Source organism: Wyeomyia smithii, chromosome 1, assembly GCF_029784165.1.
Source record: "Wyeomyia smithii strain HCP4-BCI-WySm-NY-G18 chromosome 1, ASM2978416v1, whole genome shotgun sequence".
In the NCBI taxonomy this organism is placed as follows: Eukaryota; Metazoa; Arthropoda; class Insecta; order Diptera; family Culicidae; genus Wyeomyia; species Wyeomyia smithii.
In genome coordinates, this window is record NC_073694.1 from 192,626,225 (window position 1) to 192,648,703 (window position 22,479).

The 22,479-nt window shown below is 39.8% G+C and overlaps 1 protein-coding gene across 2 annotated transcripts in view; it reads left to right on the top strand.

Annotated features, from left to right (window-relative positions):
* The window catches only part of LOC129718191 (protein hairless), a 38,177-nt gene extending 16,183 nt beyond the window's left edge, over positions 1 to 21,994 (top strand). For both annotated transcript variants that reach the window (XM_055668688.1, XM_055668689.1), the window contains exons 3-5: positions 14,619 to 14,765; positions 14,837 to 17,380; positions 17,442 to 21,994. In XM_055668688.1, the coding sequence (XP_055524663.1) occupies positions 14,619 to 14,765; positions 14,837 to 17,380; positions 17,442 to 17,470 (2,720 nt within the window). In that variant the 3' untranslated portion in view covers positions 17,471 to 21,994. The remainder of the gene's footprint in view (positions 1 to 14,618; positions 14,766 to 14,836; positions 17,381 to 17,441) is intronic.
* Positions 21,995 to 22,479: the final 485 nt, after the last annotated feature.

Consider the following 22,479-nt stretch of genomic DNA (forward strand, 5'->3'; position numbering starts at 1 on the left):
GGCCACGTTCTTACAATCAGGTGGAGTTCATCACCGGCACCGGCATCACCATCATACGGTTATTTTTTATCTCACAAAACTCGTTTCAAAAGTCACAAAAATCAAATACTTATTAAAGAAATATTTGGGATAGAAGTATGTCTTTGCAATTCAAATCAAAACATCCTTCAAAAATGGTAGAAAAGACATTTTAACTCTGTGACCAAACTCTTTGACGGTCACAATAAAATCCTTTGGTCGCTGAGCCAGCTTGATCTTTACTTCTATTTATATTGTATTTTTTTGTGTTGGGAAACCGCAGTGCCAGGTCCACAATTTGTGTTTGACGATGCCAGTTGCTTGTTTACATGTATAAATAATTGTCAGGAAATGTCTAAGCAAAAATTACGCATTTACATACTCCAATGTTATGTTTGAGTTTTGTTGAATTTTTGTTTAAAAGCCTCGTTTGGTGCCATTTTGCTTAGTTTTTGTATAGAAATTATTTCTATTGTTTGTTTATATGAATTATTTATTTAAACTATTTTGTTGTATTTTGCATGTATATACAATTTAAATTTAAGAGAAAACAAGTCGTAGATTAGGTAAAATCAATAAATTGCTCTAGGACAGCGGGGGCCTAGTGTGGTTGGTAACATCTCCGCCAACCACGCTCGACGCCTGGGTTCGAATCCCACCGCCGACATAGGTGTCGATGGTTGTGAGGTGGCGTGATCCACTCACAACCAACCCAACTGGTCTAGATTCAATCCTAGCCGACATCGGGAGATTTTCTGAGGCGAAGAATCTCTGGGATCACGCCTTCCATCGCATGAGGAAGTAAAGCCGTTGGCGCCGGTCCGTTAATAAACGGGTCGTGAGTTAGGGTCCTGGGTGTGGAGTCGCCTCCCTGGGCGTCGGTGATTGGCCACAACAGTGGCGGAACTAGACCGATGGAAAATAAGCGAGAATAAAAAAAAAATTACTTTAAAAAAATCAAACAATGATAAATAAAACCCTGGCACCAAATTAAACGATAAGTTTATAAAAGCTTCGAGTCGTCGGGTACAAACAACGGGGTGGTGCGCTACGCGACAGGGAGGGTCTACGATGGAAAGCGGACAGGTTGTAAATAAAAAGGTCGGATAGCAAAAATGCGGGAGAATTTTTGATTATAACCCGGAGGAGTGTAGTCGCGCGTTAAAGATCCAGTGTCGAAGTTTTGGCGGAATAAAGCCCTTAGTGAGACCTTTTGTGGCCAAATTGGAAGGCTATTTTGTACGCTAAGTTTTGGCGCGTCGTTGGAAACCGCGGCCGTGGTGAAAGGCGAGTAAAAGCGAGTTGAAGCCATCCAGAGTGCAACAGTGACACCCTCCGGGTTACCCGCCAGCCGATTATCAAGCGATCGACAAGCCGGTGCTACCCTTGTGACGCCCCACCGGTGACCACCGACGCCGCTGCGTCCGATACTATAATGCCCAGTTGGCCAGAAGACCGTATCCGACCAGCGAAATCACCGCATCTCTAAAACAGCAACGCAGCCAAGCCACTCAATCAACATCTACACCCCCACCGAGCGGAGTGCCCGACGGACGTCTCATCGTGAAAAAAGATATGCGCAAGTAAAAATAAATCCCTACAAACTCTCCCTTCCCGCGAAAAGCAATTTTAATAAAAATTTTGTATGGTCTCGTAATTTTCAAGCTGTTCTTTGTTAAATTAATTGTGAGTCCTTTTGACTTGTATTAGTGTGTAATCCGTGAATTTCGCTCAGTGACCAACGGTATAGGTGGGTTGAAAGTCCACCCGATTGAATTTTCTACAGGAGACCAAAGTTACGACCCGAAGCTGGGAAGTAAACAGCAACTAGAAGCAAGTGAATTGTAACAACTCATACGACTTGTTCATAGTATGTACATAATAGATTCAAATAGGTTGGATGAAAATGGAAAGTCCAGAAATTTACAGTTTTCGTAGAGAAAAAAAAAGATAATTTTGAACGCTAATTTGCAAGCCCGTTGCTCTCGAAACTATGAATTTCGAGTTGTGTCGGTGCCGAATGAAACCTACAATATGGAGGGAATGCAGCGCTGCCAGGTCGATTTCGTCAATATGCGTAGCGTAAGCACGGTATATTTCGTAGATTACAGACTGGTGACTAACGCTTCTACTAGGATTGTATGAGGTACAATATTTGGAAGTAACATTTAAACCAATCTGAGATGAAGTAGACCCGATAGTCATCACTGCTGACCACGACCATCTTTACCGTAACTTGGGGATATTAGAAAGGATATTGATGATTTAGTACTTAGTTAGTGAGAGGCCACCGACTCAGTGCCACTCTGGTAAGTACCACGGAGTTGGATTGAAAGAGTTAGCTGCCAGGTCGATTTCGTCAATATTTGGGAAAAGTAACAAACAATGTGGACGTCATTTCTTGGAAGAAAAGATCTTTTCTCGAATAAAATTCTTAAGGTACGCAACATTTGAAGTGACAAAATTGTAAAATTTTGTGCAAAATCTTAAATGATGTCCTTTTCGCGAGAAAGAGAAAAAAATCTGAATTATTTATGAAAAATCTGGATATTCCAGATAATTCTGGATACCTGTCAACACAATAGATTAAGTGTCTCTGGTCGCAATGTTGAGTCCACACAGAGAAAAAAATCAATCAAATTGAACCAAATTTGACATGAAGAGTTTTTGAGGCGCAAGGCAGGTTTTTATGGTGGTTTGGTGGGTCCCTTCTTTGAAAGGAAGAGCTTCCATACAAATAAATCACAAGTGTTTACATAGATTTAATCAACCAAATGGATTATAACTAATCAGATTTGGAATGTGAGGATTTTAGATTACAAGAATGGTTTCTATGATAATTTGACACCACTCCTTACTCTTGAAAAGAAGGGGGGGGGGGGGGTCTCACATATATGAAACAAATGTTTAAACCAATTTTTCCGAAAAACAGCTTGACATGATTGAGATGATGCACAGAAGCCAAAAATTGACCCCAGGCACCTTTTGAATTCTTAGATGACGACTTTGTGTTTCTAGAAAAAATTAAATCTGGATCATTTATGAAAAATCTGGAAAATTGAACATCAAATCTGCCTATCTGGGTACATGTTCAAAAATCTGAATAATACAGATAAATCTGGATACCTGGCGACGCTGGAGGAATGTTAAAATGTGGTCTATGTATTGTTAGAGACCAGGTATACCTGTGTATGTTTACAAAGACCACGGATGGAAGTTTTTATTAGTGGGTTGGGTTTTTGATAAGGATGCACTTTAATAAGTGATATGACCATTAATTGGATTAATGTAATATACAGGGTGTTCAATAAGTTCGAATACACTTTACAAAATTTTCAATCAATTTTTATTGAAGCAGTGTTTATTGAGCTCCTTTATGGTGTATTGTGTATTATCTGCACACCCCCTTTGTGTTGTATGACGAGCTTGAGGCTTTAATTGGCACGTAATTGGTTCATCGGCATCTCGTCCCAGACGCTGGAAATAAGCTTGATTATGATCAAGAATCTATAATGTGGTATAAATAAAAATGAATTATTATATACAAAAAGAAGGTTTAGGACATGTAAATAATATTTCGGTTGACTACCTTTCATAGCTGGAATTTTTAAATTTTTAAGTAGAACACGCCAAAAATAAGAAGAGACTTGAAAACATATGGAAAGTGTCCGTTGTGTTGTGCTAAAATAAAATAGATGAACTTATATGAGACTAATTCACGATATGTGATTGTTGTGTTCTGATTTGAAGAGTGTTCCTTGATTATCTCGATTAATTGAAATACACTGGTCAAAATATATTTTAAGCGCACTTTTAACGTTCGCATTCTAAAAATATCCTTTCAATTAACTAGGCAATATTAATGCTGGTCAAAAGCGGAATTTGTAATATTTATTACACTAATTTAAAAAAAAATTAGGAGGTTGTATCCAAGACATGCTGCATAACTGACGTAAAACACGCAGACTTCTCTACAAACAATGTTGTTGATTTTTATCTTGTAAAGCTGCTATTAATCGAATTTCGGCTGAACTACAGCTTAAAAAGCTGTTTTATAAAACAATTTTCTGTTGGATTGGTATTACCAAATAGGCTAACGCGACAAGTGGGCTCGGCCACGCAGACGGTATTATGGAAGAAAGTAAAAAAAATTTGGCTGCGCTGCGCGATGTTTTTTTAGGTATAAAGACGAACGCTGCGCGCGAAGTGCATTAGTTTTTCCGTCGACTATTCAACCGTGAACTAACTCGTTCTTAACCCTATCCCCGCGGAGAGAAATAAGTTTTTACATCGAAAAAAGACATTCAAACTCTTATTACTCAGCAAACGCAAGCATAAGTGGCACAAACTATATAGCATATTGAAGGCCAATCTATTCTCTAACTGTTTAGAATATTTTCATCGCTAAAAATTTCAAGTATAGTTGTTAAACTGTTATCAAAGTTTATATGTCAGGTGATGCTATATGGCATCACCCGCGGGGAATGGGTTAAGATGGTATCCAGAACACAGGCGGGCTACGAACAAGCGGCAGAGCAGCCAGGCTTAGCTTCCCGTACTATTGAAGCTATTACGAAATACACTAGCGCGAAGGGAATTGTTTCGTTCCATCAGCCAACTCGAGGGATTTTCAGATTTTTTTTTTGGAAAACATCTTATCCAATCTGCATTACAAACATTTATAAATTCCGATTAATGTTAAGAGAAATTGAGTTAATCTGACGGGTGATTTACTATAGGTTAATTTACCTTAATTTATATTCGGCCTTTCTCGAAGCCACAAACACGTTCTTGAAGCAATGCTGTATTTTCTTATCTCGCAAACTTTGAACTATGCAGTTCTACATCAATTTAACGTGATTTAAAAGTGACACTTAAAATGTTTTTCATTAAATGCGACTATACTTCAACAATAGAGCTAGTTTGAATTATGTTCTAAATTTGTTTGTTGCTGATATTGAGTCGTTTAGAATGTGTAATACAAATTAACCCTCTAGTACCCAAGTCAGCCTTCAGACGGGCTTCGATGAAGTCACTATAAATCTTCATAAACGATGTTTCAAGGTTTTATTAAAGATTTATAGAGATTCTCCTAAAGCTCGTCTAAAAATGGGTTGGGCACTAGAGGGTATAAATAGCCAGGTTGATTCAGCTACAGAGCTCGGAAAAATCCGTTGATAAATAAGTTAAAAAAATGCCATTGGTGTATCCAAAAATCAAGACCATATGAACATAGTATAAAAAACGAGCAACGGTCTAAAAATGAACACTAAGATGAAAAGCGGGATTTTCAAGTTTTCATCACTATTATCAACGTTCTGGCAAGTGCCAGAAAAATAATAACTACCTTCTTCAAGTAAATTATTTTGATGCACTACAATATAAGTCGCCGTCCGCTATGGACTGCTGCAATCAAATGAGCGTGTGTTGGAGCAAAAACCATGCAAACATAAAATCATCGCCTGCTGCGCTGCAGCAAGTCTGCTTGCTACTGGTCGATCCGATTTTTAGTAAATCTTTTGCTAAAGTGATCGGATAATGAATGAAGAGTAAATTGTTGCATGCTAGCTTTTATATGTGACTAATGACAGTTATACTTCCGGTGGACGTGTCGTTGGGCACTCGAGCGAACAAAACAGCAACAACAGCAAATCGTTTACAAAATCAAATCGTTTGTATACTTTAGTGAAGGCTGTGCTTGGATTGTGTCATTGTTGGTACGCGATTGGTTGAGCTATAGTAAAATTGGCTATAAATTTTAACTTCTTTGCTATAAAAATTGTTTTCATAAACTAGAGAAATTAGTTCTTGATCCAACGAGATATCAATGGCTAAAATCCGTCTAGTGGTAAAAAAGTTGGGAGCATTTGAAATCTTTCATTTTGTCGTTTCACTCTATTTTCGATGTTTCGGAACGGCACCCTATTAAAGTAAGACGTATTCTACGTTAAAAGCAAAGCATTTTCAATTTAAAAAAGGAAATAAATCACAGCTCCCTTATATTTATACCTAGACATTTTTTCTATGCGAACAATGGCTATCTGTCCTTATAGAAAATTATAATTGAGTATATAAAAGATTCCAGCCGTGAGGATGGTCAGCGAGAAGGGTGCTATATTTTAAAACCACAAAAATTGAACGCAAATGTCGTCAATGAGAAACCATGTTACTTCAATCGTTTTTAGTCAAGCCACTCCCAACGTCAAGGGTTATCTACCTTTTTGCTCGAGAAAAAAGAACAAAGTTTGGATTTTTTGAAGCGTGCAGCATTGAAATTTTTTTTTCGGCAGAATAAAACTTCGTGTATCAAAAAACGATCGGAGAATTTAATAACGAACATTTAAAAAAACGATGAAGAAATTGGTTCAGTAGTTTTAGTATATTCATTTCCAGACATTTTGACGTACGACTACGTCTATCTGGAAATTAAGTGACATGGATTGTTTGAATCATACCGAGCAACCTCTTTTCTCAAGCACAGCCGATACTAAAGTATACAACCGATCTGACTTTGGAACGATTTGTTTTTGTTGCTGTTGTTTTTCTCGCTCTACACGCCACACTTACAGAAATTTTATGAAAGGTACAATTTAAATATTTTACCATCATTTTCATTCCAAAGCCGTAACGATATCATACGGATGCTAGGTGCTGATCATGAACAGGAAGAAAAAGCAAAATAGTACTAGTCATCTCGTGCCAAAAAAGGCTCGAAATTCTGCCGGAGAAAAAAAAAACAGAGAACTAGAATCATCGGTAACTAGCACTTTTTGGTGCTCCAAAGTTATGTAGTTGAACTAGGTAGTTGATTTTTTTTTTACAATAGCAGTAAAGGCCATGCAAATAAGCTTATAATCGGAATTGATTTTTTCCTTTGTGTTAATTTTTCGACCGCGGCCTGAGCAATTTTCGAAAATGTGTTACTTTCCTCGCCATTCCCTATTCTGCTGCGCTCCGCGCTCTTTCAAAGTAACTGACGAAACCTTGATATAAAAGGTACCATTAGCATCATTTTGATTCCTGGACCGTACTTGTGGTATACGGACGTTAGATTCTTGTATTACAGTTTTACAGCGATAGCAGTTTCGTTTAGTGAATAAACGAATATATTGAAAATTTGTACGAACATCTCAATCCTCGCAATGCCTCGTCATATGAATGTGATGTAGAAGCGCAATTCCCAAAAGCGTGCGAAGGATCGGCAGAAGACGATTTCTCCGAAGCACCTATTTCATGCGGTCGTGCCTCGGATACCGCCCTCCTACTATTTTCTATCAACCAAAGCTCATCTGCCCTTTTAGAAACTTACTGTTTTGTGTTGACAGTGAAAAAGGTGCTATAATTGAGAACCACAAATTAAACGAAAATGTTCTTTTTCCATCAACTAGAGACCAGGAGTATTCCTTCATCGTTTTTAGTCAAGCCACTCCCAACGTTAATTTAGAAGCGAATGGTACTGAATGTCTCCGCTTTTTTTCCCCTGTGGATTCAGAAATCGATTATTAAATAAGTAGAGCTCGAGCCTCGCACGTTCTTTCGTATCAACTCCCTAGTAAACACTGCTCAGTTGGTGGGCCTATAACCGAAACATATTTTTACGCTAAAATAGAATGAGAAAAAAAAACGATTGCAATTGATCAAAAATGCACAAAAAATTAGCATAGCAAAACCGAACGCAAACTCAGATATGTGCCGAAAAATTCTTCTAAATCCAAACCACGGCCGGTTCGTGCCACTGCTGCCGCCACCACCTTTTTCAGGGCTTCTTCATGCGTCGATCGCTATCGCTTTTTTTTCGTTTCGGCATCTAACCCGGCGGCGATAATAATTATACCATGCTGTTTGGGATTGAATTAGCATACAATGGCAAGCTGGATGAGTTCGGACTGCGTCGTCGCCGCACAGACACAAGTGTGCGCTGATTTGACGTTCCGACCGATCGACCGACGACGGTGTCGCTTTCGGAGGAATGGAATAAATGTGACATAGGCAGTGTGCCGATGATGGGTTCCACCGAGAGCGATTGACACTCTTTCGCGGAATACAGAACAGTACGGTTTGGTTGTGGATAGAGAGGGCACTCGGCACGGCAGGCAGATTATGTTTTTGTTATTGCCTATTTGGTGTGGTAGCATTCTTTTTTTTTGTTTGACGGCTTCCAACCCTGTTTCCCCTTTTCTGCTTGTTGGTTGTGGCATCGAAATAGGGTGAAAAGGTGCGCGGCCCATTGCTATGGCGGAACCATTACCCTCTATATTGCATGCTACAACACTCTCTTTTTATTGACCGCGCGCACGTTCCAACATTATTATGTGTTGGTTTGGCTGGATTCGGGTTGGTTCAGTAAGGAAACACACAGGAGATACGGCAAGGCAAGGAAAGAGTGAAAGGGTTGCGGGTTACGACGATGATGACGATGACGGTGATGATGATAATGATGATGATGACGGCGACGTTGTTGCGCACGTACAACAGCTGCTTTGCGGGTGTATGAGTGTTATGTCTGTGGTTCCTGCGATTGAGGTAGGCAGGCACGGTGGGCAACCCAGCGCAAGCGACGGACGATGATAAAGAAAATAAAATAAAACGAAGTTGAGAGCAAGAAAACAATCTATGGTCATATATGGTGATTGAAGAACGGATGATAAAAAATGGTAGAAGAGCAGAGGAACGTGAAAATCATACACAGAAGGAGAGAGATAATAAAAGAAATTAATGTCAGCAAATGTTTGTGGAAAAATGTAGATTCTGTTTCGGTGTGGGAATCGCTCGAAATTCACATAGCTTGTCGAAAGTTTCATCAGTGTCAGAGTCATATGAAGACTTGTGATAGCCAAACAATGTGTTAGACAATAAAACAGTCTAGACAAAGAATTACCCGCTCTGGAATGCATGAGCACCGTTGCAACAAACAAGCAGATTTGCATTGAATAACTTGTATTGGATTCTGTGCGTTCGCCCTCGCGATTGCCTTGGTATGAGAAAAATTCCCACACCACGAATTACAATACTCCCACCCGGCAGGCAAGCAGGCAGGCATGGAGTTGCAGTAGTTCTGCTCTTTCCAGTTCCAAGGTGCGCATACTCTCAATCTTATTTATAACAGAACTTCGGCGGTAGAATCAACAGTCACAGAGTCCCTCAAAACCCTTTTCTTTCGTGGTTTGAACATCCTCGTCCGGTTCCCTCTTGACATCCAAACCGCTGGCAGTGAGGTCTCTCGTTCCTCTGCACCGAACGCGCCCGTCGTCTTTGAGTCCATTGAAGCTGAAAGTCACTTGGCTGTCAATCCCTTAAGTGGTACGCTCGCGCCACGCCACATTGCTACACATATCACCACACAGCTCAGCAGCGTCGTATAGTCAGCCTTTGCCTCCTGTCCTAGCCTAAGTTCCCGTGTCACCTACTTCCTCTAAATCGTCCAAAGCTCGCAACCAAATCGCTTCGACGAATGCTGCTTGCCTGCTTGCTTGCCGCTGCTGCTGCCAGCCTCAACGAGCAAATAGCACGCGCCAAGGGTAATGAAAACATCAACAATTTTACTTTTACACACCGCACTTCGCACTCCGCTTCCCGCTTCCCTCCAACACCACTCTGTCGTAACCTAACCAACTAGCCACCACCGTCATCACCCCCCTTCATACTTACCACCGCAGAAATTCAACGTTGTTTGCCGAGTCACCGTTCTCTCTACCTTTCTTCTTTCGAATTCTCTTCTATCTTCCCCACCCCCTCCTTTTCTGCACATTCATCAAACGCTCTGGTTCGGTGGCAGTGGCAGCTAGCAGCCCAGGTCCCTCGCCAGTTTACCGTGCCTACCATGGGAACTTTCCATAAATTACGATTAACTCGCACGCTGCGCTCTTTCGCTACCACAACATAAACCAATCAAACGTTCCGTACCCTACGAACGATCCCAACTTCTTCACGCTTTAACACAGCGCACATTACTCCCAGATACCTCATCCATCCATCCATTTGCTGGCTGTAAGTACGTGGTACAAGTGACGACTCAGTGCTCAGCCTATAGTATTTACAGTCAGCAGCAGTGATCAAAAAAAAAACAGCATAGATATGCGCGGTTCGGTTCGGAACTATCAGGCCTCATACGTGCATGTTTAACATCATCACAGGGCCACCAGACCAAACCAGACCAGAACAACTCCCTTGAAAAATGGTCGCACTGTTAGTTCTCTTTGCACTCAGCCAGTGTTTAGCTATATTGCCTACGTAGTAAAGCTAGGCGAACTCTTGCGAACTACCGCACCGCAGCACTACCATTCCGCTGCTAATCGCATTTTGGTTGTATGTACTTTATAATTTTCAGCTTTATTTTTCCTCACTTACTATTTTCATTGTGCTGTATTTTCCGCCTGTCTATTTTTTGCTTCTTTTTTTTCTTTGGGGTATTATTTTGTATTATTGGTTGCCTTTTCGCGTTGTATTATTAAACTCGGTGCGCTGCTGCTCCAAAGCGCAATCGCTTTCGGCTGAGAGCTTTTTGCTTACGGTTTGCACCTATCTTCGTCGTTCTCCTTTCGCCATCTTCTTTATCTAACCGTTCGACGTTTGTTATGCATTGTTTATGGTTTTAAACAATAAGAAAAACGACGGTTTTATTCGACTGTGTGCAAAAAGACTGACGATTGATGTCACGATAATCACACTTAATGAGTGTCGGCCGAACGAAGAGTTTCCCTATTCATCATTATGGATGTATCGCATTTGCTTTGGACTTGTTGGCTAAGTTGAAATAAAGTGCCGGAATAGAGATCGATTTATAACAGAACGGCATCACACTTTTTGTTTCTGCATAGTCCCCACACTACGGCCAAAACCAAACCTTGCCCATTTCCGATAATTATTGCGACCATATCATATTCTAGACGCACTGTAAAGGTCGTAAAATGCAAATCCCGAAGTCCCAAAAAATCGTTAACGCTTAAAGGATTTTTATTCAGAGGCTTTTTTAATCCAAATTGAGAATCTCCTGCAATTTTTTATTGTTGGCATTTTGTGACATTTTTGTTTTGACGTAGAACAACGTCTTATTTTAGAGTGGCATGATGTTATAATGAAAATATTTATATATAATTATTATATAGTTATTTTTTTTATTGGAAGTCAGAGCGAAGCGCACGCAATATTTTTGCTGCTTTGTGAAGGCTGCAGATAAGCCGTCTTCCGTGGAACCGTTGACATTTTAATTTTTTTTTGTACGATTTCATTTTTTTTTTCAAATGAACGATAAAAACTAGAAAAGCGGAAAAAATATTTAAAAGTTACGTTGAATCAAGTGATATTCGAGAATTTTATTTCGAAAATTTAACCGAAACATAAACGATTTGAAAAAAATTGTAATAAATACGCGAAAAAAAAACTCTTGTTATCCACATAAAATTCAAAACGAGCATCTTTGTATAAAACCTTTCGATATTTTTATTTTGTTGTTCAGAACAATACAAATTTTGAAAATAATTTACAACTCATGAATCGTATGTCTCAGAATAACAATTAGTTCTTCGTGAAGTATTTCCAGAAATTCGGGATGGTACTTACTTACTTTGTTAGCTGGCAGACCGTTAGAATTAGAGATGCCCAGCTTCTTCTGTCTTTAGCGACCATTCTCAAGTCACCTCGTAAACCAGAAGATCGTGCATCTTCCTCTTTCGAGCACATCCACCTTGTTCTCTGCTGAAGATAGTTTTGGCGGTTCTTACGTCAGGCATTCCGGCTACTGAAGCCTGCCACGCTGTATCACCTTCACTATATCACCATGTTTGAATATCTGGTACAACTCGTGATTCATACGGTTGCGCCACGCTCATCTTCCAATTTAATATCGATCGCAGGACGTTACGCTCAAAAACTTCGAGCACTCGTTGATCAGCTTCCTTCAGCGTCCATGCTTCATGTCTGTAAAGGGTCACCGGGAGGATCAGCGTCCTATACAGCGCTAGTTTTGTATGACTTTGCAAACTACGAAATCATAGCTAATTACGTAGTCCGTAGAAGGCCCTGTTACCACAAGCGTGCGAAAATAAACGAATTCATCAACCACTTCAAATCGTTTCCCATCAACTCCGCTTCAGCCCCAACATGATAAAAATTTTTGAAATTTTTGCATCGTCTTGGGATGTTAATCACTCTAATTTTGTTTTTCAAGTTTTCTTTCTCGTAACGATGTCTGTGATTTTTAGGCTAATTTTTTTTTTTAGAAATATGGGCTACAATGTAGGCGTAGGGAACATATTCTAAGCAGCTTGAAGAGCCGCGTGTGTATTGAGACGAAAAACTCAAAATGTGTTGGGTGAAATTCAAACATAAGTATATCAATTTGTTCTCAATCTTATTCTCTGTCAGAACTTGTTTTCAGATTGCAAATCTAAGCTAGCAAACTTCAAAAACAATTAATTAAAGTTTCCAATCAAGGAACACTATTTCAATCACCAACAACCTGTTCTAACCAGTTTCCATCTGTTTTGCATGCGATTTTTTTCAGCACCCGAAGTGGTGCCTGAATGGATGCAATATAGGTTGAATTGTTTCGATTGATGTTTGTTCACAGATTTGATACGGTATTTCTTGTATTCGTATAAAATTTGCGTTTTTATCAATAAAAATGTCGATATTGATCAAAATTCAGGAGTTTGAAGCCTGTTTTTTCGATTGATTAAAATAGGCACCATTGCTCTAGCCTAATTTGGGATCATTTTCTATTTTGGCCTTTAGAAGCACTTTCAGCCAATAATTGAGGACATTCTTTAAGCAAAGTTGAATTTTTTTATTTTACAAGTTATGGAATGGGTGACAGTACTTTTACATTGAGCCACTCAGTAATATGTAACACCAATTAAACCACCAGTGACATGCAACGACACAACTCGGGAAAATCGTTTTTTTATTTAAATTTAAAGAAATGATACCATAAATTACAAGAATCATCCCGCATCACACGCAGATGCTAATTCACAATGGCCAGAAAATTAACAGACTTGTCGGGTGTTAATATTGTGACAATACCAATGGCACTTCTTAGCGCCCTGAAATAATTTATTTAAAATTTTAAAACAGCGTAGTTGAAAATTGTTTGCGAATGAAAATTGTTTAGAATGCGCCTCTGCTGTGATTCTAATTCTCTTATTATTCCTTCACACATACACATGCAAGCAAACAACACATTTTAAAAGTGAACACACGCACAACTATTATCAGTGCCCAAACGACGGAAAGCGACATGTTTAGTAGTGCTACAGAAAAGCCTGTAAGACGGTGCTTCCCACACAGACGGGAGATCCGCTGGTTACTTCTAGTGGTTCGTCCGTTATGAAACGCTGCAATTGAATGAGCGAGTGTTGCAACAAAAACCGTGAACATTTCGCACGTAATAAGAAGTAATTCTACGTCAAAATATGAGAAGGATTGAAATTTCCTCTGTTTGTTTTTCCTTTATTTAAAATGGAATAACAATTAAAACAAATCGGAAATTTCAGTAAAAATATGAAAACAATCTATTTTTGACGTTTTTGTTAACGTTCACACATTTTGCTTGCAAGCTTTTGCCAGTTAAGTACGGAAAAGATTGCCGACACTCAGCAAGCAGGTGAAACGGGTTGGGTGCCAAATCTTCACCATCAGGCTTTTGCTATTATAGCGCGAAAACATGTGCCCCCGGTGCAATTACCACTTTGCTGTGGGGTTTTGCTTTACCGGTCACACTCACTGCACACCGGGTGCTGAGGCCATTGTTTCAAACTATCACCAACGGTAGGAAACAAACGTACGCTAGACCCGGTATGTGTCTTCGTACCGCCTAATTTACCCTTTTAGTTTCAAGAGAGTTGTACTTGGGCCTATGCCTGAAAAACCATATCCACATTTAGCTGATGCCATATATACCTACACCATTTCTCAATGAAATGCTTCGCTCGTCGACCAGAAAAAGGGGCACTCATGCGGAAATCACTGAATGTTGAATACAGTAGGCACAATACGGCCATATGCTGCTAGAAAAGAAGAAACGACAGGGGAAATGATTGCAACGTGCACTGCTTAGCTTTGCTGCTCGCTGTGTAGTGCAGTAGATAGACACACACACACACATACACAGTACCTATGGCAAAATTAACATATTAAAACGGTGACACGTGCTGCCACCCCTGCGACCATCTCTCCGTGTCTGCCGACCGCCGCTACCGTGTTGTAAATCAACTAACTGCGGTAACCTGCTTCAAGTCGAATCAAAATTTCCCTTGGCTTGGAAAGCTCAGTGCGATGATGGGAAAAGTTTGGTCACTGTGAGAATGTTCATCTACGGCACAATATTCCAGACAGTGTTATTTCAAAATAACCAAAATTAACATTATTTTGTAACTTCAATCAATTGTTGACACAATCAACTTCCGTTTTCTTATTTGTATTGAGAGTTTTTATATAACATAAAACATAGCTCTTGCTATAGGCTGAATACCGAGCGAGTGCAACCATGCAAGGAAAAATTACAAGTAAAATCAAGCAAGCAACAACATCTATTGTTACACCACAGCAGCCATCGTAACTCATTGTTTTGTTTCTTCTCCGTCTCGGATTTTCTTTTCCAGATGGTAAATTCATCCTGGAACTGGCACGCGCCCGCGAGGGAGAAAAAACCAGCTGGATCTCGGTTCCTCGCAAAACCTTTTGGCCACCGACGGTTAGCTCCACCAGTGCTAACTTCCACAAGCACGAAAGCTCGACTTCGCTCAGCTGTAAGTTGCGAATATATTGTAGTGTCTGCCGGGTTTATATTTTTTTGGTTTTATATTTTTTTGCATTCCAGTTTCTGATGATAACAGTTCGATCCAATCATCGCCGTGGCAGCGAGATCATTGCTGGAAACAACCAAACCCGCGGTCAAACATCTCCAAGGAAATGGCCCTATACTATCACCGCCCGAATTGTGTCCGATTTAAACTGGCGAGGGACGTGTTGAAACGCTTGCGGCTCAAACGGAGACGACCCTATGAACAGCAGAGTTCGTCCGAGGGTGGCACTGGTGGTATAGCACTGAACTATGAGATTATTAGGGATAGGCAATTATCGCCGCCGGACAATACGGAGGATGATGCGATGGATCTGAAAGTGAACGGAAAAGTTGCGGAAAATGCCACGAATGATGAAGATCAAAAGGATGATCGGAGTGAAATTTCTAATGGACTTGGTGCTGCCAACGGAACAAGAAATACTAGCGTCAGGCGGTTTAGAGGAATGTTAAAACGAAGGAAAGAATTAGATTCAATAGTTCAACAATTAAAGGTTAGAGTTGCAACTAGTATGGGTAACATGACGCCACGAGTACCGACAGCAGCGGGCTTGCGGAGTGTATTCAATTCTTCCCACCAACAGCATGTTTCACCGCGTAAAAGAATACTCAGAGAGTTGGAGAAGGTTTCGCTAGAGGACAGTAGTACTACGAAAAGATCTCGCCCAAAACCTGGTAGTAATAGCACTGTGATCACAGCGACGACCGCAACACCACTTGCTCCAGTCACCAGCAATGGCACAAGTTCCAGTAGTAGCAATAATAGTAACAACAACAGTGGTAATAATAGTAATAGCAACGGCAAGTTGACCAACGGACTGTCACCGATGCCGGAACCACGCCACACAGCAACGATCCCAACGACACCGGTATCGCGACCAATCAGTAGCTACAGTATAACTTCGCTGCTCGGACACAACTCATCCAACGAAAGTAGCAATCGTCCCAAGCAAATGGAAACAAATCCTACAACTAGTCATCATCCGTACCAACATCCGCATTCTTCTCACTACCAGTATCTTGGCAAAGACGTCATAGCCGCTCCGAAATCACCCTCCGATACGCATCTAAGTCAGAGGTACTACGGCAAGAAGAAATCTCCTAGTTACGGTACCCAGAGTGCCGCATCTCCGAGCTCCGCAACTGAATTCGGTGTCGGCTACGGTATTCGTTCTCCAGATCTCAGTCCTAGCCCTGAACATCAAACCCACAGTAGTTTCACGCGCTACAGGCAGCATCCCTACAGTATGCATCCCACAGTTTCATCGCCTAGTAGTAGCTATTCCACTGTCTCAAGATGCTCGCCATCACCAAGCACAAACGATTCCACCAGTTCGCCATACAGTGGCAACGCGAAATATCGACCAGCCTATCTAGCATCCAGTGGATCGCCACCTTCTTCGACTGCTACTGCATCCGGGTCGGCCAATTCTCCACAGCACTATTCCAGGCAATCCCCGTTGAACTTTGCGCGATCGCCTCCCCCAACACATCAGTCAAGTTATTTATCCAACAGTAATAATCGGACCACCGGTGCAAAAGATTCTCCTTCATCACCACGGGCCTCACCCAGTGTGGAATCAGTCCGGGGGGGAACTACCACCTCCACCTCGTCTAGTTCCACCACACCCAGCATCCGAACTGTTCCGAAGAAAACAGCTGCTTTGCGGCAACAGTTCGGTTCTCCATCCTCTTCCCCATCCACAAGTGATCAAACAAAGCGAGAACGATCGAATTCGAACGCATCTTCGACATGCTCTGAAGTAAGCCGGAATGCTCACTACAAAAAGGAACTGGACTATGCTGAACGTTCGGCCAGTTCATCAGATGTGGTCGATGGGCATCCAGTTGCCGCCTCCACGGTGATTCGTCCAAGCACGGTTATTGCTTCGCCCACACCGCATCACGCAGGGATTGCCAATCCATTCTACATGTACCCGCCACAGATAGCTGCTTCGCTGATAGCTGCCCAACAATCAAGTGCTGTACCCTTCCTGCCGGCTTCACCGCTGACTTCGTACTACCAGCACATGTATAACCAGGCAGCGGTCGCTGCGGCTTATCGAAATCCACTGTGGATGCACTATCAGGGACTGTCACCGCATGCAGCTGCCGCAGCCGCAGCAGCAGCTGCTGTGTCTCCACCAAGCAGTGCACCGCCACCTCTCGTACCATCATCAACTGCAACAGGTCAACCCAGCAGCAATCGAGACGCACAACAACGAGATTCCAGTCGAACACATTCCGCTAATGTTCAATCAAACGCTAACAACAATCATAGTAGCAGCAGTTCTCCATCACCGACAATTTCCGCTATGAATTACAGTGCCTCTGTGCTGGCATCTTCCCCTCATCATGTGTACTCCCACCAGCAGCAGTTCCACCATGGTCAGCATCCGAGACATTCGTCTCCGTGGAGGGTGCCGGCGTCATCATCCTCGTCATCGGCTCTAATACACGATCCTATCGCCGTTACAGCGCTGTCATCACCGACGGTAGTGTCGTCATCGGCGGCTTCTTCGGGTGCGATGGTTGTCGAAATGAAGGAGGATTCCGGGGCAGGTAAGATTAACTTGATTAACGTAGATTGCAAGATCTCTTATCCATTCCCTTTCATCCACAGACGTTCCATTGAATCTGTCGAAACACTAAACCAGAAACCGAGCGTTGATCGCTGATGCATAAGGATGTTAGGATGTTCAGTTCAGCAGATATCGCGAAAAGTTAAGGTAATTTGGACCGTACCAGCAAGATTTATAAAAAAAAAATGTTTGAAAACAAACAATAGGATAGGATGAATACCAACATTGATTAAGAGCTACGCCTAGCGTACAGTGTCGCACATTTGTGTCTGTTTTGTATCTTGTTAGGGTGATTTGTGGATGGTTCATACATAAGTCAACAAGAAAACAGAGGATATTTTTACGAGATCCGATAATGTATATTTTATCAGCGAAAAAAAAAAAAAACAAACAAATAATAAATCTAGCCGTATGCTTTTTAGTGTTGGTGTGAATCCGCATAACTATACCTAATGTTTTAAGAATACATAGTTTGTATATGAAGAGAAAGAGAATGATAATATAGCGTCGACAAAGCGGAGGGTCCAGACTACAAAACAGACTACAAACAAAAACCCAAGGTTATAAACTATTTTTCCGAATATTAACAAACAAAACAAGAGGAAAGCTATTTTTGCTAAGAATTGTAAGAAATTATTAAAAGAGGAAATTATATACATGTAACATATATACACTCATCTACATATACACGTACAGAATTATTACATATACAAAAGAAAAAGAAAACAAATCACTTTTCAGACGTTTTGAGGATATAACCATTTCTTAGGCAGTGTTTTCGGTTCGGTACATTTTAGTACTGAAGCAGCTTGCAAACTATGTATAACTAAAGATGCAGAAAACGCGAGTCAATTAGAGGATTCGTGGGCACGCAACTCGCAGACCAACCATATGGAGAGTGAGTAATTCGGATTACTCAGAAGAAAAAACGAAAGGTTGCGTTACGTTATCTACTTCACGCTGGCATAGACGCGAACACGGTTCCTCAGTTAGAGCGCACTGTATCCTAAGCTCTAGTATTGCTGACTTTTTTTCCTCCAAAACCACAAGCCTTTCATTCTTTATCCTCCCTCTTCTTCCACTCCACTTTGTGGAGTATTCCGTCTAAGCTCGCCAGGATTTATAAGTCAGAAGAGATACGTAAATGAATCTCAGTCTCTCACCAATTAGAAGTTTGTGTTTAAGCTTTGTCGTAATTGAACATTTAATGTGTATATTCTATTATAGACTGAAACTATAACTTTTAGGAAGTTGCGTAACTTAAGTGAGAACGAATAAGCTTTTGGATGTGTGGAAGATGTTTATAGAAGGGTGAGAGTCGAAGAAATGTTTGCTTCCAACATTCAAAGACATGGACAAACGAACAAAGAAAAATTATATACTTGTGAAGATGAATCTAACAAATCAAACTATCGAAAATTCCAAAACAAAACAAAATCAGCCAATCAAACACAACAATGGTGCAAATGCAGAGATTCAAAACGTGCAGCAGAAAGATAGCGAAAACATATTTTTATACATCGAAGAAAGTAAAGAGATTTTTCGGCAGGCAAAGGTTTTTTTACAACCAGTTCGATAAAAGAAATTTTACTACATCGTAGTCAAAAAACTAAAAAAAATAAAAAACAAAGACGGAACTTGTCTAGATACAAACCAACAAATAAGAAAAAGAAAACAAAACGAAAAACGAGTGTGCCTTTTAAAACATCAACAACAGCAACTAAAAAAAACTACACGAATTGATCGAATACAACAGTTCTACAATTATAAGGGTATAGAAGATCTTGTAAGAGAATCAAGCAAACTAAAAAGACAAAACGACGAAAGTCAGATCGCACTAAACTGAACTCAGGGGTATGCGGGATTTCAGTATGCGCCTATTTAGAGCCTCTTTTCCCGAAATTTTTGTCGACCGTACTTCAAATTTATATTCAATATAAACTAAAAAGGGGAAAAGCTGGAAGTGTTTAGATGAAAACATTCCATGCAAACATATCTACTAGGCATCTTCCACCTTTTCCTATCGTCTCGGGACCACTCGGAGGTATCAGATCGATTTTCACAGTCACTTGGATGGTTTGCTGTTCGTTACGGCCATAATCGTGCTGATCAGTGCCACTGAGTACCTTTGAGAATCGACAGGGCTAAAAAATATGGTTGTTTCGTTATGTTCCTTACCACTTACCTTGCTAGTGTTGTTTACGTACAACGTGTTTATTTCAGATAATTGTCGTTTCGGTTGTACCGTATATGACATTATCAAGGTATTTTTTATTTAACATGAAGATCCCCAAACCCAATTCTCTTACTCGAATATGAAGTATAAAAGTAATATACATAAAAAATCATTATTCTTCGCATAACAGTATCGAAAATTTGAATTCTCATTTTCGTTCGAGTTTTTCGTATAGCTCAATCGAATTTGCGAATACCTTTTTTCGATTCTAGTCGTTGTCGGATACGGATGTGAACAAGGATAAGTTGAAAAATAATCTAATGAAAAAACTGAACACTAATGAAGTAACTCGACCAAAATTTCTTTTTTTCTTAATTTTTTAAAAAAATTGGCGAAAAACTGTCATTGTTCTTTGTCTTATACATCATGAACAAAAAAATGGCTCTTAAAAGGGTACTAGCAGAGGACTAAGTGGGTGTAACTTTTGGAAAAGACATCATCTTCTCAAATTTTATACCTGCAATGTTTTCTAATGCAAATAGGCATACGCATTTTTACGCACACCGGTACATTCCAATTCAAACTGACTTGAAAACTCACGTACATTTCACAATACAAAAAAAAATCAAAAAGCATTTACACGCGGAACCAGAAACGCAAAACAATCAGCACTCAAATCGTAAAATAATGAAAACATTGTTCCATTCAAAGCTATACCAAGAAGCTTTTGCAACTATCAGTCAAACTATTAGGTCTAGCTAACCGTTTCCTGACGAAAAAAAAAATGCAACAAAACGATGCTTGCATAATTGATCGATAACTCCACCGGCAAAAATTGTAGTTAAAAGTTTGAGGACCGACACAAAAAAAAACATAAGTGTATTCCATTTCTCTTTGAGAGCAAAATTTGTATAAAATTGTTTGAATAATATATGAAGTGATAATTTATTTAATTTATTTTCGCTATCGAATCAAAAAAGGTACCCAACTCACTGTAGTGAAAAAGGAAGAAGAAAACGAAATAAAACTCAGTTCGAATTTCGTACGTTGCACATAACTTTACCGGTCGATGATCAACTCGTTGTACATATTGTTTATTCAGTTTATCTTTGGAAAGGCTTTTTTTTCACGCTCGTTTAACATCAAACAAAGAATTTGGGTAGCCACCGGAAACGGAAATGCAGAATGCTGCTTGAGCGAAAACCAAACTGAGTACTGTAAAATAACGAACTATTATGTTAGTTTTAAGCAACCACAAAATCAAGATTTCACTGTAAAAATATGCTTAGTGTGATGAACTGAGTTTAGGACATTCGAGCACACACAAACACATACATATGCACACACGATGCGCGCGTGTGTTCTTACACATATGTTTGAATTATTTGAAGTCTGATTTTCACACCGGTCGAATTGTTCGATGCGTGCGAACGAAACTACAAAAGGCATGCAATATTTTCCGTATACAACCTCAATACACACACACAATCTAATCATTAATCCGTAATTTTTCTCTCATTCTGCTTTGTATTAAACTGACACCAACCACCATTTATCAATCAATACAGTACCTATTGTATCATTCAATTGAAACCAGGACCCTATTCTCTCGGCGACTGTGAGAATCGAAAAGTTCGCCTCTCACTAGATAAGATGACTGTGAGAATAAGGTCCCCAATACGTTCTCATACAATCGCCTATCACTACGATCAGTTCTACTGGTACTATATTATACAACATTAGTCAGCTGCTTTATACGAATTAACACTATTCGGAAACCGATGCATTTCATTATTTTGAACAAGCGAATTACATATACACTCACAAAAAGACAAAAAATTAATAAAAGAAAAGAGACTAAACAATACGGACACAAGCACACACCACGGAACACCGTTAATGTACATTCATTTCGATAAGCCTAATCACGTTTAGTGTAGCCAACAACGTCAAGACATAAACTGCAAACAGTAGGATTTCATTAGGTATTGTTTCAGCTGTAAGTTATTGTATTATGAGGTCTTTTTTTATTTAGTTTCACAATTGTAAAGAGAGTATCGGAAAGGAGTTTTTTTTCTTCTAATATAATTTTTCTTTTATCGAAGCAGCAATGATTGCTGCGAAAGCTTATTGCTGCTCATCGTTTGGGTGACGTTTATTTTCCTAGGAAAACGCTTAATTTATACATTAAACAAAAAATAACCGGCGCGGGCAAATAAAGAAATGATTGTCAAAAAGTAAGGTTACGTAATTGTGGAAAAAAAACAAAAACGTGAACAGAGAAAACTATCTGCAAGAGTAGCTGTACAGTATTTTTCATATAAATATATTTTATTACTCGTATCAATTACTATTATTATAAAAAGTATAATATAACAACACAAGATAAAGTGGAAATAAAACAGAATAAAATTGGTACTGCCTGTGGAATACCAGGAATAGAATCAAAGAAAGTCTAAGAAAATTTGAAAAAAAATTCTAAAATTAACCATCATGTGCACTCGTTATTAGTGTTTATCAAACTACAAGATTAGGCGTAATTCGTGATAATCATTTCTATCATACTTTCCTAATCATAGAGTGATAAATTTCTACGAGAAAAGTTACGGAAAGTTAAACCCAGCTTCGAAAGTCAATCGTACAAAGTTACCGCTTTGGTTCTATTATTGGCAGGTTCATTTCTATATTCGCAAGTGTTTGGTTTTCTTCCTCATTGAACTCTAAAAATCTGCGTTTTTGTAGACAAATCTGCACATATGGCATCCCTGACCATATACATTTTTTGCGGGTTCCCAATTTGACACTTGTTGGCGTTGCTATCTCTGCTAGCGTAAAGTATTTTACGAGACGTTTCTGAACTTAATTCACAATGAGCATAAAAGAGAGTTGAGGAGGAGAGTGCA